This window comes from Bufo bufo, chromosome 5 (assembly GCF_905171765.1).
Source record: "Bufo bufo chromosome 5, aBufBuf1.1, whole genome shotgun sequence".
NCBI lineage: Eukaryota > Metazoa > Chordata > Amphibia > Anura > Bufonidae > Bufo > Bufo bufo.
Genome location: NC_053393.1, coordinates 122,006,887 through 122,025,559, shown reverse-complemented (window position 1 = coordinate 122,025,559; position 18,673 = coordinate 122,006,887). Strand labels below are relative to the sequence as shown.

The 18,673-nt window shown below is 41.9% G+C and overlaps 1 protein-coding gene across 3 annotated transcripts in view; it reads right to left on the bottom strand.

Annotated features, from left to right (window-relative positions):
- ASPH (aspartate beta-hydroxylase) overlaps nt 1-18,673 on the bottom strand; it is a 97,138-nt gene that overhangs the window by 22,201 nt on the left and 56,264 nt on the right. For 2 of the 3 annotated variants that reach the window (XM_040432965.1, XM_040432964.1), the window contains exon 2: nt 18,071-18,217. In XM_040432965.1, coding sequence (XP_040288899.1) covers nt 18,071-18,217 — 147 coding nt within the window. Of the gene's footprint in view, nt 1-18,069; nt 18,218-18,673 lie in introns of those variants that run through there. The other variant, XR_005779130.1, reaches the window with a different exon arrangement.

Here is an 18,673-nt window from a genome sequence, read left to right as displayed (position 1 = left end):
GTGAGAATGTTGACGAGCACAAGGCTGGAGATCATTATGTCAGGCTGATTGGGTTAAAATGGCAGACTTGACATGTTAAAAGGAGGGTGATGCTTGAAATCATTGTTCTTCCATTGTTAACCATGGTGACCTGCAAAGAAATGCGTGCAGCCATCATTGTGTTGCATAAAAATGGCTTCACAGGCAAGGATATTGTGGCTACTAAGATTGCACCTCAATCAACAATTTATAGGATCATCAAGAACTTCAAGGAAAGAGGTTCAATTCTTGTTAAGACGACTTCAGGGCATCCAAGAAAGTCCAGCAAGCGCCAGGATCGTCTCCTAAAGAGGATTCAGCTGCGGGATCGGAGTGCCACCAGTGCAGAGATTGTTAAGGAATGGCAGCAGGGAGGTGTGAGCGCATCTGCATGCACAGTGAGGCGAAGACTTTTGGAAGATGGCCTGGTGTCAAGAAGGGCAGCAAAGAAGCCACTTCTCTTAAAAAAAACATCAGGGAAAGATTGATCTTCTGAAGAAAGTTTGGTGAATGGACTGCTGAGGACTGGGGCAAAGTCATATTCTCCGATGAAGCCTCTTTCCGATTGTTTGGGGCATCTTGAAAAAGGCTTGTCCGGAGAAGAAAAGGTGAGCGCTACCATCAGTCCTGTGTCATGCCAACAGTAAAGCATCCTGAGACCATTCATGTGTGGGGTTGCTTCTCATCCAATGGAGTAGGCTCACTCACAATTTTGCCCAAAAACACAGCCATGAATAAAGAATGGTACCAAAACACCCTCCAACAGCAACTTTTTCCAACAATCCAACAACAGTTTGGTGAAGAACAATGCATTTTCCAGCACGATGGAGCACCGTGCCATAAGGCAAAAGTGATAACTAAGTGGCTCGGGGACCAAAACGTTGACATTTTGGATCCATGGTCTGGAAACTCCCCAGATCTTAATCCCATTGAGAACTTGTGGTCAATCCTCAAGAGGCGGGTGGACAAACAAAAACCCACTAATTCTGACAAACTCCAAGAAGTGATTATGAAAGAATGGGTTGCTATCAGTCAGGAATTGGCACAGAAGTTGATTGAGAGCATGCCCAGTCAAATTGCAGAGGTCCTAAAAAAGAAGGGCCAACACTGCAAATACTGACTCTTTGCATAAATGTAATGTAATTGTCGATAAAAGCCTTTGAAACGTATGAAGTGCGTGTAATTATATTTCACTACATCCCAGAAACAACTGAAACAAAGATCTAAAAGCAGTTTAGCAGCAAACTTTGTGAAAACTAATATTTGTGTCATTCTCAAAACTTTTGGCCACGACTGTACATTGTCCATGTACCCTCTGGACAGAAACCTAGCCCTTAGATCATCTGCTTGCTTAAAGGGAACCTGCTACTGGGATTTTTGGTATAGCGCTGAGGACATGGGTTGCTAGATGGCCGCTAGCACATCCGCTATACCCAGTCCCCATAGCTCTATGTTCTTTTATTGTGTAAAAAAAACGATTTTATACATATGCAAATTAACATAAGAGAGTCATATCTTACTTGTGTGACCAGAGAAGAGTCATATTTCCAAGCTCTGACTCATCTCAGGTTAATTTGCATATGTATCAAATCAGTTTTTATACACCAGGGATCAGCAACCTCCGGCACTCCAGCTGTTCAGAAACTACAACTCCCAGAATGTTCATTCGCTTCTAAGGGAGTTAGAAGCACAGCCGAGTATGTTTGCATGCTGGGAGTTGTAGTTCCACAGCAGCTGGAGTGCCGAAGGTTGCTGATCCCTGTTATACACTATAAAAGCACACAGAGCTATGGGGACTGGGTATTGCGGATGTGATAGCGGCCATCTAGCAACCCATGTCCTCAGCTCTATACCCAAAATCCTGGTGACAGGTTCCCTTTAACAAACTGTCTTTTCGGAGCAATTTCGGCATAGGTGCAGATATTGTGCACCTGTCACACCTCTCAAGAGGGGTAGGGTGACTGCTACTCCAGTGGAGGACAGTGTTAGTTGAGGTCAGTTTTCTATAAATGGTAGTAGATAATTCCTCTGATCCCTTCCTGGAAATGCAAATGTCCAAAAAAGGGAGGGTTTCTGTACTGGACTCATATGTGAATCTCAATCCAATGTCACTGATGTTTAGATTCTCTACAAAGTTTGAGAAGGCAGATTTGGCGTCGTTCCAAATATTGAAAATATCGTCAATGTACCGGGCCCAGAATGAAATATCCCCGGTACCTGACAATGATCCATCGCCGAAGACTTTGGTGGATTCCCTCCAGCCCAGGAGCAAATTTGCATAGGATGGTGCGCAGGAACAGCCCATTGCTGTGCCCCTGAGCTGGTGGTATATTTTGCCATTAAAAAGGAAGAAATTGTGGGTAAGTATTGGAGGAGTCTCAGAACAAAGTTATTGTGCTCATACTTAAATAGTGCTTTACGGCATTAAGTTCGGCCTCGTGGGGAATAGAGGAGTAGAGTGCTTCCACATCAATACTTCCTAGAATGGACTGTCTATCAATAGTGATCCTGTCTAGTCTCTTAAGGAGGTCCATGGTGTCCCTAGTGTATGACGGTAGAGACACCATGAAAGGCACGAGGATACGATCGATATAAATTCTCAGATTTTGACCAATACTGCCAACCCCAGAGACAATCGGCCTCCCTCCCGGTTACTGGGAATTTCGGATAAAGGAAATCATATTCCTCCTGAGAAATGAGTCTTCTAACTTTGGTGTCAGAGGATGTCCCTAAGTTCAACCAGATATGATTCCATGGTGTTGGAGGTAAGTATATCGTAACTCGCCCTATCCCGTAATATATGTTCGCACATAATTTTAGAGTCGTCAGAGTTCATAGTTACGGTATTTCCCCCTTTATCAGAAGGTTTAATAGTAATTGAAGAATCATTTCTCAAGCAAGCGATTGCTTCCCATTCCTCCCCTGTACAGTTTTGTGATGGTGTGACTAAAGATAGTTTAGATAAATCTGCCGATATAACTTGAAGGAAAACATCAAGACATGATAAATCACTTGAAAGGGGCATTTTCTACCTTTAATTTTTTAAAGAGGGGAATGGGCCCTCCCCCTCAGGATGGTTTCCCCCTTCAGCCAAACTGTGTAGTAATTTAACATCACATAATAGATCCAAAGGTATTCCCAAGTCCTGCCACTGACACCAATAATCTTAAAGAATTTGTGCAATTTAAGCTTACGGACAAAAAGGTGTAAGTCCTTAACCCAGGTAATGACATCAAAGCGACGTGTCGGGACAAAGGAAAGACCTTTACTTAGAAGAGCCATTTCTACAGGATGCAAGGGTCTGTCTGATAGATTAATTATTTCTGGGCATGTTGCTCCCATGTATTTGATAGATTTCTCAAGGGATAAGTTATCCCTTGGTCTAAAAAATTATTGAAGGAGCCTGAGGATTGCCCTCTACCTCCTCTCCCCCTACCTCTCCTATAAAGGTTTCTAATTACATTTTTAGTGGGTTTTGTGGTTTGTTCACGTTCACTGTCAGAGAGGTCAGTCTCTGTAGTAGACAAATCAGAAACCATTTCTCTGCTAGGTAGTTTGTCTTTTAAATCTGAATAAGCCTTGTTCTCTTTGAACTCAGCTACGGCTCTATTGAACTGTCTGTGCTTGCGTTCTCTCAAATAACATTGATATTTTTCAATAGAGATCTGTAATTACTTCTTTTTATTAATGAAGTCAGGGTCTTGGGAAAATGTTTTGGTGACCTCAATTTGGGCTTTTAATTTACCACTGAGGTTCTCCAAGTTAATTTTCTCTTCTTCCAATAATAATGTCATGAATTGCAAGGAACTAGTGGTAGCTAACTGTTCCCACCGACTATTAAACCCCGGACTTCTTTGTTTGTAGACAGGGATTAATGAGATTATGAGACCTCTAGCGACGATCCCGTGGTTTGATATAGTTGTTAAGGCTCTGGACCTCCAACCAACTAGATAGATGTTCCCTGTATAGTTTATTCAATTCTTTAAATGCAGTTTTAAAAGATGGAGTGAACTTCTTTTGAATGTATGTTTTGTCAGAAAAAACTTCCTTGGCCTCATTAAGCCATGAATCAGCATTAAGGTCACCAGCCAGGAAAGCTGCCATGCCAAAAAATATCAAACTCAGGGAAAAATTATCTACTACCATTTATAGAAAACAGACCTCAACCAACTCTGTCCTCCACTGGAGTAGTAGTCATCCTACCCCTCTTAAGAGAGGTATCCCATGTGGACAATATCTGCGCCTATGCCGGAATTGCTCCAAAAAGACTGAGTTTGTTAAGCAAGCGGACGATCTAAGGGCTAGGTTTCTGTCCAGAGGGTACCTGGACAATGTACTTAGAACAGCCTATCAAACAGCTTTATCTACAGCTCGTACTGAACTACTGGTACCTAAAAGAAAAATTAATGTTGATCAAAATATCCGTCTGATCGCTACCTTTGATGGCGCTGCAGACCAAGCCAGAGGGGTCCTAAATAGACACTGGCCCATCCTTCTTATGGATCCCGACATTATGAACATAATCTATGAATATCCACAGATTACATTTATAAAAGGACAGTAAGTAGTCTGAAGGACCTCCTTATTCACAGCCACTACACCCCTATTCCCCAAAGTGGACCGTAAACCTAAAGGCTGCTTTAGGTGTAGTGGATGCGTGGCCAGCAGTACAATACAGACCAGCAAATCTTTTATAGTAACAATTTACAACGTACCTTTCCCATCAGGGATTTCATCAACTGTCGCACCTGGGGAGTAATTTACAAAATCACTTGTGATTGTCAAAAAGAATACATAGGCAAGACCAGACATGAATTACGCAGACGCATAGGGAACACTTGGGGGACATCGAAAGTATGAGGGACACTGCTGTGTCCAGACATATACATGAATGCCATCAGGGCAACCCCAAGTGTATCAAGGTCATGGGCATAGAAGCAGTCCGACCCCTAATTCGAGGAGGTGACTGGGACCGCACTCTGTTACAACATGAAGCCAATTGGACTTTCATCTTGCATACATTCTCCCTTGGGTTTAAATGAACAGCTTAATTTCAGCTGTTTTAACTAATCTAAATATTTTTTTATATACACAGTTGCAAGAAAAAGTATGTGAACCCTTTGGAATGATATGGATTTCTGCACAAATTAGTCATAAAATGTGATCTGATCTTCATCTAAGTCACAACAATAGACAATCACAGTCTGCTTAAACTAATAACACACAAAGAATTAAATGTTACCATGTTTTTATCGAACACACCATGTAAACATTCACAGTGCAGGTGGAAAAAGTATGTGAACCCCTAGACTAATGACATCTCCAAGAGCTAATTGGAGTGAGGTGTCAGCCAACTGGAGTCCAAATCAATGAGATGAGATTGGAGGTGTTGGTTACAGCTGCCCTGCCCTATAAAAACACACACCAGTTCTGGGTTTGCTTTTCACAAGAAGCATTGCCTGATGTTAATGATGCCTCGCACAAAAGAGCTCTCAGAAGACCTATGATTAAGAATTGTTGACCTGCATAAAGCTGGAAAGGGTTATAAAAGTATCTCCAAATGCCTTGCTGTTCATCAGTCCACCGTAAGACAAATTGTCTATAAATGGAGAAAGTTCAGCACTGCTGCTACTCTCCCTAGGAGTGGCCGTCCTGTAAAGAGGACTGCAAGAGCACAGCGCAGACTGCTCAATAAGGTGAAGAAGAATCCTAGAGTGTCAGATAAAGACTTACAAAAGTCTCTGGCATATGCTAACATCCCTGTTAGCGAATCTACGATACGTAAAACACTAAACGAGATTGGATTTCATGGGAGGATACCACAGAGGAAGCCACTGCTGTCCAAAAGAAACATTGCTGCACGTTTACAGTTTGCACAAGAGCACCTGGATGTTCCACAGCAGTACTGGCAAAATATTCTGTGGACAGATGAAACCAAAGTTGAGTTGTTTGGAAGAAACACACAACACTATGTGTGGAGAAAAAGAGGCACAGCAAACCAACATCAATACCTCATCCCAACTGTGAAGTATGGTGGTGTGGGCATCATGGTTTGGGGCTGCTTTGCTGCGTCAGGGCCTGGACGGATTGCTATCATCGAAGGAAAAATGAATTCCCAAGTTTATCAAGACATTTTGCAGGAGAACTTAAGGCCATCTGTCCACCAGCTGAAGCTCAACAGAAGATGGGTGTTGCAACGGGACAACGACCCAAAGCATAGAAGTAAATCAACAACAGAATGGCTTAAACAGAAGAAAGTACGCCTTCTGGAGTGGCCCAGTCAGAGTCCTGACCTCAACCCAATTGAGATGCTGTGGTATTACCTCAAGAAAGCGATTCACACCAGACATCCCAAGAATATTGCTGAACTGAAACAGTTCTGTAAAGAGAAATGGTCAAGAATTACTCCTGACCGTTGTGCACGTCTGATCTGCAAGTCCAGGAAATGTTTGGTTGAAGTTATTGCTGCCAAAGGAGGTTCAACCAGTTATTAAATCCAAGGGTTCACATACTTTTTCCACCTGCACTGTGAATGTTTACATGGTGTGTTCAATAAAAACATGGTAAGATTTAATTCTGTGTGTCATTAGTTTAAGCAGACTGTGATTGTCTATTGTTGTGACTTAGACGAAGATCAGATCACATTTTATGACCAATTTGTGAAGAAATCCATATCAGTCCTAAGGTTTCACATACTTTTTCTTGCAACTGTATTACAAAAGTTTTTTTTCTAATACCTAAGGGCTGAGGTGCTCCTCTAGCCTTTCAACCCCCCCCTTTTCTCCCCTTTATATTCCCTTCATCCTTCTCCCTTTTTTATTTGTATTTTATTTTTCATTTGGTTTATTTTTTTCCTTAAAGGCCATATCATTCTAATGTACCATGTTCAGTATTCCTGTGCCATGATGTTCAGGTCACTTCAATAAATGCCAATATCCATACTGCGCAGCCCAGCTACTGACAGGAGCCGGGAACGCGTCCCGGCAACCTAGTCAGTCAGGACTGTGTATGTCTTAGCACGGCCTGACGCGGTGACGACATCATACACCACTTGAGTCACTATGCTGGGAGCGTCTTAGTTACCCGGCAACTTAGGAAGTTAGAACCGCATATGCGTATCCTTGTGTTTCCCCTGATGAGCCTATTTCTTTTCATTTGAAAGCGAAACATGCATGAAGGGATTAACTAGAATAGGGCGAACTAGGGGTCGCCCTTGTCAGGGCGGGTGCTCTGTGGTTAGGCTATAAGGGCCAGTATAGCACCCCCACTCTAGGGCATCAGGGATATGTAGTCTCAATCCCTGCTTTATATGCAGCAATAAAAATTTTCCCAGGGACATCCTCATCCTGTTTGCCGGGAGAATTGATGCTTTTTGGAACTCACCGACGGAGTGGTATGACAAACGGTTTTCACTTTAGTGTGCCGCCGTGCACCATTATTCCTACTACACAAAAAGCTTTTTCTCCTTGTTGTCCATTGGTACCGTGATAATTCATTTTGACGGAAGCCTTTGGTTTTTATTTTTGTTTATTTGTACTAATATTATTTACCTTGAGGGCCATCTATTTTAGAAGATAATACTATTAAAAGTTATGTTTTATGTATACTTAATGAATTTTGGATCGCTTTCTTAGTATATTTTTTGCAATTATTGGTGATCTGCAGTATATCTACTTCATTATCTCCCCCCTTTTTTCCCCTACGTCACCTTGGGTGACAATAACTGGCAATCATTAGATTGCCCATTGTGTTCATTGATCGCTATATAGCCATCATTGAACACTTCATTTGCAATATAACAATACAATGCTGCCACCTAGTGGCCTGTATTGGTATATTCCTGAAATAGACTCCCAAGCCTGCTGAGGTTTCGGGCTATTTCAGCAATGTAACAGGTTCCCTGATCTCAGCCAGGGAACGTTGTTACCGGAGCAGAAGCACGCGCTTCCACTTCCGGACTGCTCGAATGCCATGGTCACATTTGACCACGGCTTCTGAAGGGGAAAATGTATGCGATCAGCCTTATGGCTGATCGCATACATGTGCCGCGGGTCTCTGCTATTTAAAATAGCAGAAACCCGGAGGCTATGGCGCCCACTGCACGTGCGAGTGGGCGCCATGATTAAAAACCGGACTTCCGCCGTACCTGTACGACGGAGGTCCTTAAGGGGTTAACAAAACGGCTTGACAAGAATGGGTCATCAGAAAATTACCCATTATTTACATCAAGTGAATTTTTTAAGAATTATTGGGAAAGTTGTTTCCATTTCAATATATATCTTAAAACAATAAAATCTTTTACAGTAGCCACTACGCCTAATAACAGGGTGACAATTCCTATTCTGTAGACATCACAGGAAAATTACAAAGAAAGGTTAGAGGATCCACCATTTATAATAGGTGATGGACACAGCTTATCTAGTCCCCTCCCTGTGCAATGACTTTTGCACAGCCCCTTGGACTTCTGCACAGGTTATAGAGCATGGCCAGAAAGCTCCTTCATAGAAGTCAAACATCTCACGACATGTACAGAAATCTTGAGGGGTTTCGTGGCACCTGTTTTCACAAGATTGAAACACTATTGTGTGTTTCGGACAACCCAGTAAGAATTTTACTACACAGATGTAAGAGACAATACAGTGCTTATAATAAGATATAGTTTACTTGTCATTTAAAGGGGTTTTCCCCATCTGAGACAATGTGGTATATCGCTATTACAGGGAGTGCAGAATTATTAGGCAAATGAGTATTTTGACCACATCATCCTCTTTATGCATGTTGTCTTACTCCAAGCTGTATAGGCTCGAAAGCCTACTACCAATTAAGCATATTAGGTGATGTGCATCTCTGTAATGAGAAGGGGTGTGGTCTAATGACATCAACACCCTATATTAGGTGTGCATAATTATTAGGCAACTTCCTTTCCTTTGGCAAAATGGGTCAAAAGAAGGACTTGACAGGCTCAGAAAAGTCTAAAATAGTGAGATATCTTGCAGAGGGATGCAGCACTCTTAAAATTGCAAAGCTTCTGAAGCGTGATCATCGAACAATCAAGCGTTTCATTCAAAATAGTCAACAGGGTCGCAAGAAGCGTGTGGAAAAACCAAGGCGCAAAATAACTGCCCATGAACTGAGAAAAGTCAAGCGTGCAGCTGCCAAGATGCCACTTGCCACCAGTTTGGCCATATTTCAGAGCTGCAACATCACTGGCGTGCCCAAAAGCACAAGGTGTGCAATACTCAGAGACATGGCCAAGGTAAGAAAGGCTGAAAGACGACCACCACTGAACAAGACACACAAGCTGAAACGTCAAGACTGGGCCAAGAAATATCTCAAGACTGATTTTTCTAAGGTTTTATGGACTGATGAAATGAGGGTGAGTCTTGATGGGCCAGATGGATGGGCCCGTGGCTGGATTGGTAAAGGGCAGAGAGCTCCAGTCCGACTCAGACGCCAGCAAGGTGGAGGTGGAGTACTGGTTTGGGCTGGTATCATCAAAGATGAGCTTGTGGGGCCTTTTCGGGTTGAGGATGGAGTCAAGCTCAACTCCCAGTCCCACTGCCAGTTTCTGGAAGACACCTTCTTCAAGCAGTGGTACAGGAAGAAGTCTGCATCCTTCAAGAAAAACATGATTTTCATGCAGGACAATGCTCCATCACACGCGTCCAAGTACTCCACAGCGTGGCTGGCAAGAAAGGGTATAAAAGAAGAAAATCTAATGACATGGCCTCCTTGTTCACCTGATCTGAACCCCATTGAGAACCTGTGGTCCATCATCAAATGTGAGATTTACAAGGAGGGAAAACGGTACACCTCTCTGAACAGTGTCTGGGAGGCTGTGGTTGCTGCTGCACGCAATGTTGATGGTGAATAGATCAAAACACTGACAGAATCCATGGATGGCAGGCTTTTGAGTGTCCTTGCAAAGAAAGGTGGCTATATTGGTCACTGATTTGTTTTTGTTTTGTTTTTGAATGTCAGAAATGTATATTTGTGAATGTTGAGATGTTATATTGGTTTCACTGGTAAAAATAAATAATTGAAATGGGTATATATTTGTTTTTTGTTAAGTTGCCTAATAATTATGCACAGTAATAGTCACCTGCACACACAGATATCCCCCTAAAATAGCTAAAACTAAAAACAAACTAAAAACTACTTCCAAAAATATTCAGCTTTGATATTAATGAGTTTTTTGGGTTCATTGAGAACATGGTTGTAAAAAATAATAAAATTAATCCTCAAAAATACAACTTGCCTAATAATTCTGCACTCCCTGTATATGTCCCTATTGTCTGATAGGTGCAGGTCCCACCTCTGGGACCCGCACCTATACAGAAAACGGAGACCTGAAAGTTGTGGAAGGTGCACTGCGCATGCATCCCCGTTGCTCTTAGTGGCTCATTTGCATATATTAAAACATAACTTCTCAGCAATGTGGGCACATATGAACATGGGACCTACACAGATGCCTTCAGCTGCCAAACGCACATGTAACAGGTCAGCCAGTTTCATAGGTACAAATCTGCTGACAGATGCCCTTTAAAGCACCTCTGCCGCCAGGATCAACCCTATTAAACCAGACATACGGGCTGGTAGGTCTCATCATACTGATTAAAATGCCACTTTTGTCTGTATGCTAAACAGCTGCAGAGAAATCTGTTGTTTTACTCATATGCAAATGAGAAGTTTGAGCACCAGTAGGCGGGGCTGAATGCTTTGAGCACTGCTTTGTAACACCCCTGTGCTCTGCACACTCCCCCTCCTCTTGATAGACAGGGCTAGACATGCTGAGGGCAGAGCTGTGTCCTGGAATCTACATATCATATACTCTATACTGTACTATAGCTTCCCCATACTGAGACCTGCTCAGAAAGCTAATATATATAATAATGCTTTATTCACAAGCACAAAATGTGATTAGAAAGACACTAGTAGTAGGTGTTTGCTTATAAGCATAGAAAAAAAATTAAAAAAATTAAAACTTCTCCAGTGGTAGTAAGGTATGGTGATAATAAGTGTATGGTTGAATGTAGAGATCCCAGGTTTGAATCTTGGGAGAGACTTCCAGGTTTTTCTTCCACATTTAACCCGTAATAAAAGTCTAGGGGGGTCATTTATCTAAACTGGTGTATAGGTAGAACTGGTTTAGTTGCCCATAGCAGCTAATCAGATTCCACCTTTCATTTTTCAAAGCAGTTCTGAGAAATGAAAGGTGAAATGTGATTGGTTGCTATGGGAAACTAGGTCAGTTCTACTTTACACCAGTTCTGATAAATGACCCCCAAACTTTATCATATTGAAAATAATGTTTTTACGCTTAAAAAGCTAATATTGCTGGTTTCTTTATAATCATATAGTGTGCCTGTGAATAAACCAGTAATAGTTTTCAGGTTTCTAAGCAAAAAAAAAAAAAAAAAAAAAAAGTTTCTAAAAGTCTTTTCCAGGATTTAAACCTGCAATCTCTACAAGCAGAACCACACACTTACCACCAAGTTATATCATTACACATAGAGATGCATGTTTTTTCTATGCTTATAAGCTAACATATATTACTGGTGTCTTTAAAATCATATATTGTGCTTGTGAATAGGGATGTGCCGATACCATTTTTTTTTAAGACCGAGTACCGATACTTTTATTTAAGTACTCACCGATACCAATTATAACAGCGGTGCAGTTGCTGATAGCAATGAAAAAAAATTAAAGCCTCCCAGCATGCCCGCACAGCCTTAGTTTTGCAACAGCTGGAGGCACACTGGTTGAGAATCACTATTATATGCCCATTCCCCCACCTTATTTTATATTCACTGTTTGAACATGAAATGGAGAGAAATTAACTGAATTTCTCCTCCATTTCATGCACCATACCCACCTGGCCCGGTGTAATCCTTCCCATGCGGATGCACCAGAGTACTGGGAGGAAGTGGCTTTAACTTCCTCACAGTGCTAGGCAACCACATGGGACTTGGGAGCCGCCGCACAGAAGTCCCGTCCCCATGCTGATCGGCTGGGAGCGCCGCCGCACAGAAGCTGACACGGGACCTGCCGCCGCAGCCGCCGTCCCCACCGCTGAGCATCTGGGACACGGGACCCGCCACTGCACGGCCATCAGGTATCGGCGACATTTGCACGAGTACAAGTACTCGTGCAAATGTCCGGTATCGGGACATCCCTACTTGTGAATAAAGCATTATTATCAATATAAGCTTTCTAGGCAGATCTCAGTGTAGTAAAGCTATAGTACATAGTGTATATGATATGTAGATTCCCTCAGCATGTCTAGCCCGGTCAATCAAGGGGAGGGGGGAGTGTGCAGAGCACAGGGGGTGTTACAAAGCAGTGCTCAAAGGATTCAGCCCTGCCTCCTGGTGCTCGAACAGCTCATTTGCACAAGAATAAAAATGCAGATTTCTCTGCAGATGTTTAGCATACAGACAAAGGAAATGTATTGTTTTAATCAGCATGATGAGCCCTATCAACCAGTATGTCTGGTTTAATAAGGCTGATTCTGGTGACAGAGCCGCTTTAAAAGGGTATTCCCATCACAGACAATGGGGGCATATCGCTAGGATATGCCTCCAATGTATGATTTGTAAGTGCGGGTCCCAGAGGTGGGACCCGCACCTATCAGACAATGGAGGCATATCCTAGCGATATGCCCCCATTTTCTGTGATGGGAATACCCCTTTAAGTCTCATATGCCAGTCATTTGCTAATCACAAATGTAGGAAACTAATACCTATATTTCTTTTAAAACCTGTACAAAAGAGAAAGCAAAAGCAGCACACTTAAATGCAGGGTGCAATCTCTCTCTGGATCCAGGAGCAAAATCCAAAAGTCACAAAAGATGAAAAAAACGGAGGCAGTGACATGGGGTGGAGTGATTGGGTTCCTCCTACTCCCCCTTGTTGTTAGTATTTATACATTTGTGGATTGGAGATGCTTTAGTAATCAGGTTTGTGGGGGCCCCTCTTGTTTTCCCCTACTGTTTACATGTCTATGGAGTATAAGTTAGGGTGAGCCCTGTATGTAATTCCAATTAATAATTTGCATTTTATATTTTTTAATCACTGTAAGGATATTTGGGCGATATTCATATTATGAATTCTGATAGTTTTATGACACTTCTATCTATTTTATCATGGTCACAGGGTCATGTTTTTGGAAATTACTTTTTACAGCATTTTATTGTATAATGGTGTATTATGTATGATAATGATCACGTGTGTATATAAACCTTGATTTGGAACATGTTGCATTTCTTGACAAAGGCTTCATTGAGTTGAGCTGAAATGTTGCACTAGCATGGGTGAATAAAGACATCCACTTTTTTCACTTCTTATTGGAGTGCTACCAAATTTTTTTTTCATCTTTTTGGTGACTGCACTCAGAACGGAAAATCCCCCCCTTAAATGGTGCCTAAGCAGAGCTAAAGCTGGCCATACCGATCAGATGGGGTGTCCAATCGACAGCTGTCTCTCCCAACTCCTCGAGCACGGATGTGTCCTGAATTGGGGAGAAAGCTGATGCCCTTTATCTGCTGTCGAGGGAAAGCCTGTATACACATTAGTTGGTCCTCCCACCGAAATCATTGGGTTGGACGATGCTTATTTAATGTGCAAGGCCAGCTCAAGCTTAAAGTGAAATTACCGCTCTTCTCCTCTCATCTTGTAAAGTGATAGTGTATTGCAAGGACATGCCATCACTTTATGATCAGTGAAGGTTAGACCTCTGGGACCTCCACCGATTCTCCATCAAGAAAGCATTTTTGCTCCAGCAAGTTTTAAAAGGAAGACATGGTTTGGAGAAGGTAATGTAGAAGGGTGAAAGAAAAAAAAAAAGAAAAAAAAAAAAACACACAACAGGTCCCCCAGATCTACAGGAGACTTGTAAAACGTCTACTGAAGGTAAAAAACAACAACTTTGTTACCTTGAAGAGCCTCTGACAAGTTATAACGGAAATCCTTTGCCTTGGCTGCATGTGTGATAAAAATATAGAAAAGTTGTACATATATTGAATATATACGGTATATACACCAGTATATATCATAACCTGTGAAATCTGACAACTTTAACCTGAACATCATACATTATCTATATTCACATGAGAAGCCTTCTACAATTTATAAAACCTGCCAAATGAAGAAAATAACATAGTCCCACAACAGGCAAGTATTCACTGGGGAGAATGTACTGGAAGCAGTTTCTTACTGCATGATGATATCAGAGCAATGATGTCAACACAACGTAAACTTAAAAATAGCAAAAATTCTTGAGTAAATCTTGGCAGCTTAAAGAGGTTCTCCAGTAATCAAAAAAATTAACAAACTTAAATATTTTATAATAAATATATTCACTTCCATTACTTAGAATGACTTGTTTTGTCTAGGGAGAAATCATTAGGACAAATAAAATGTCCGCCATCCTATCAGTAAACACAAAACCTGTCCTAATCACACATGAGGACAAGTTACTTCACAACACTGAGCTAAAGAGCTGCCTCATCCTTCTCTCTGCTCATCAGGAATAATGACCCTGAACACAGGTGAATCTCTGTGGGAATGGAAATTATGAGAGGAGAGTGAGCAGCAGCACTTGTTTACAGTCTCCATTACCACAGCCTGTCCTGTCCGTCCTCTCTGTACTTCATGTCTCCTCATGAACTAAATTCCCCAGAGATTCAGTTAAAGTTCTTATCATCTGTATTCAGGATCATAATCCCTGACAAGTAGAGAGGAGGAAGAGCATAAGGCAGCTCTTTATCTCAGTTTTGTAAAGTAACTTGTCCTCCTGTGTGATCAGGACAGATTTTGTGTGTGAATTAATGGGACAGCGGCCATTTTGTTTCCCCTGATGATTGCTCCCCAGACAAAACGATCCATTATAAATAATGAATTGTATATGAGAATATATTTATAATAAAGTAATATTTAAGTATTTTCATTTTTTTTAATTCCCGGAGAACCCCTTTAAAGTGGTTTTCCAGGGCTTAGATTTTGATGACGTATCCTCAGGATAGGTCGTCAATTTCAGATCAGTGGGAGTTTGACACCAGGCGTCCCCACCGATCAGCTGTTTTGGGCAGTGTACGGAGCTGGTGGCAGACAGCTCCATACACTGTGTAGTGGCCAGGCCAGGGTACTGAAGCTCACATCCTTTTCAAATGAATGGGAGCTGAGCTGCAGTACGCCGGCACCGGAAACTACACAGTGTACAGAGCTCTACACTGAATGGTTTCCTAAGCTGGCAGCGACCCAAAAACAACAACTAAATCGGTGGGGGTTTTGAGTGTTGGATCCCCACCTATCTGATATGGATGACATATCCTGAGGATAAGTTATCAATATCTAAGACCTGAAAACCCCCTTTAATTCATTAGTTTCATTCCAACAGAAAAAACAAAAACATGTGTGTTCCATAAAGATGATATTTCAAATGAGAAAATTGCTGCTCATACTTAAAGGGAACCTGTCACCAGGATTTTGTGTATAGAGCTGAGGACATGGGTTGCTAGATGGCCGCTAGCACGTCCGCAATATCCAGTCCCCATAGCTCTGTGGGCTTTTATTGTGTAAATTTGATACATATGCAAATGAACCTGAGATGAGTCCTGTCCCTGACTCATCTCACATACAGGACTCATCTCAGGTTAATTTGCATATGTATCAAATCGTTTTTTTTACACAATAAAAGCACACAGAGCTATGGGGACTGGGTATTGCGGATGTGCTAGCGGCCATCTAGCAACCCATGTCCTCAGCTCTATACCCAAAATCCCGGTGACAGGTTCCCTTTAAAAAATAAAATAAAATAAAAAAAATGTACAAGAAGGTATAGTCAAGCATTAACACAAAATGATGTATCTATAGACAAGCAAGTATTTTCTGATCCATCCCCTAAGTGAATGACATGGTGGGACAGTTATCCCTTGTACTCATATTGAGGTTGTGTAACTAACCAGTGTTAAGATAGACTTAGGCCCCTTTCACACGGGCGAGTATTCCGCGCGGATGCCATGCGTGAGTTGAACGCATTGCACCCGCACTGAATACCGACCCATTCATTTCTATGGGGCTGTTCACATGAGCGGTGATTTTCACACATCACTTGTGCGTTGCGTGAAAATCGCAGCATGCTCTATATTCTGCGTCTTTCACCTAACGCCGTCACCACAGGTCATTTTCCTGTAATGAATGTTCACCACAGGTCCTGTTCAGCAAAGGAGACAGAAGGAGATGCCGGCCTCCGCGATCACGTGGATTAAGGTGAGTTAAATTATTATTATTATTATTTTAACCCCTCCAGCGCTATTTTACTATGCATTCTGTATTCAGAATGCTATTTTCCCTTATAACCATGTTATAAGGGAAAATAATACAATCTACAGAACACCGATCCCAAGCCCGAACTTCTGTGAAGAAGTTCGGGTTTGGGTACCAAACATGCGTGATTTTTCTCACACGAGTGCAAAACGCATTACAATGTTTTGCACTCGCGCGGAAAAATCGCGGGTGTTCCCGCAACGCACCCGCACATTTTCCCGCAACGCCTGTCTGAAAGAGGCCTTAGGCCTCTTTCACACGAGTGATGCAAAACTTGTCAGTGAAAAACAGAGTTTTCCTTCAGTTTCCTTCAGAGTTTTCTGCAAATTTGTTCATTTCTTGCATTTTTCCTGCACCCACACAGATGCAGTTTTTGATGCATTTTTCACACGTTATTAAAAAAAACGAATGAATAAACACACAACTCCTAGCAGCCGTCCGTGAAAAACATATTGAATTCAGATGCCTTTGGTTTTTCATGCAGCCCCATTTATTTCTATAGGGCCAGGGCCGTGCCGCAATGTTTCCTGAACGCAGAGATGATCAGTGAAAAACAATGCTTACGCATATAACCAATTGAGATGAATGGGTCAAAACTCACTTGTGTGAGAGAGGCCTAAGGGTATATTCACACGGTTAAAATCCACAGCAGAAAAATCAGCAGCAGACTCAGTTGCTGAAAACATGTCATTTTTGGTGTCAGATTTGTAATTTGGTGAAGGTTTTAGAGAAGTATAAGAAAAGTGTTTGCTGGAGGTTTCTCTGTTTCCCCATTGACTTCCATGAAATCCACAATCAAATCTGCTTCCAAGACATAACATGTCACTTCTCAAGTGTCTTTCAAATCAGCTACTGAAAGAACCTCAACCATTTTACACGTGTGCACAAGGTGGAGTCCTTTACATTAAAGTCAACAGGGAATTGTTGGCCAGTGTTGATTGTGGATTTAGCAGCAGAAAACCGTTTTCCGCTGATGAATCAGAGGCAGATTTTAGCCGTATGAGCATACCATAAACCTTTATGTTCAGTGATTATCTGGAGACTTATTTTACATAAGGCACTTTTTTGTTTTTTACTTGTTAACTACCTTCAGTAACAAGAATTAAATACTTCCCACAACACCAAAAAACCAAAAGCATAATACAACGTTAAAAGTGTTCTTCGGTGCTTTCAGCAACTTTCAGACAACCTGTAGAAGGAGAAGACCGTCTCACCACTACCTACCGCTAATTCCGCAATCTAGACTGCGCTTATGTGACCGCCTAATTTTGGCTGCAGGCTGTTCCGTCAACATGTTGACCAGAACTGCTCCTGTGTCTTCCTGCTGCTTAATGGGACAGCTCTTTCCAATTCAAGTGAACAGGCAGGAGCCGTCCCATTGAAGGAAATGGGAAGGGCGGAGTTGTAATTACCTCCTAGCCTTCGCAATTGCAGCGGCGTGCAGGTGTAAACAGAGCAGAGAGGGCAGCGCTCGTACAAGCACTGCGTTCTCTTCAAATATGTGATCGGCTGGGGTGCCGGGAGTCGGACCGCCGCCGATCTGATATGGATGAGCTATACTTAAGATAGGTCATCAATAGAAAAAAAAAGCAGACAACCCCTTTAACATTTGTTCCAATAAACCAGACAGTTCATATAAGCATATGGCAAGCTAAACATTCTTTCAGTTGATTAGAAAAAAATTAAATGACAATGACAATCATGAAGAAGCCAACCCAAGTTCTTACCAATAAATTCTTCATAGTCTACAAGGTCAAACCACACGACAGCAACGGATGTCCAAACACCCAGCAGAGCAATAACCATGAACCAAGTGAAGAATGAGCTGCCGGACAGGCCTTCCTTTTTCCCATTCTTGCCTCCATGTTTTTGCTCTGTTTAAAAAGAATATAAAACACAATATAAGTAAAAAAAAGTTTTTAATACAGGATAACACATTAAATGCATTGTAGTCTATGTTGTATCTTTTGTAAGACAGCAACAGGAAAAGTATTTGGGGATAGTTATAGTTTCTCAAGATATGTGTACTAGGTTCCAGAGAGTAGGTATCACTTCCAGGAAAAGCTAGATGAGATACAAGGAATCAAGGAAAGCTGAGTATTCAATTAAAGAGTAGTTTGCTAAGGGCTTTAGTAAGTCCTGTTTTCAAGACTGGATTTTTATGGAATGAAGGACACTTTGCTAGTGGGGCCTATCATTCCCTTCCTGGCCAGTACAAGTTTTCATTGTAACAAAGTCCAGCTCATTACTGGGCTATTAAGGTGCATAACGTACACGAGAGAGCCCTCTGAGGAGACCAAACCTGTCTGGGATGACGGTTACTTTGATTG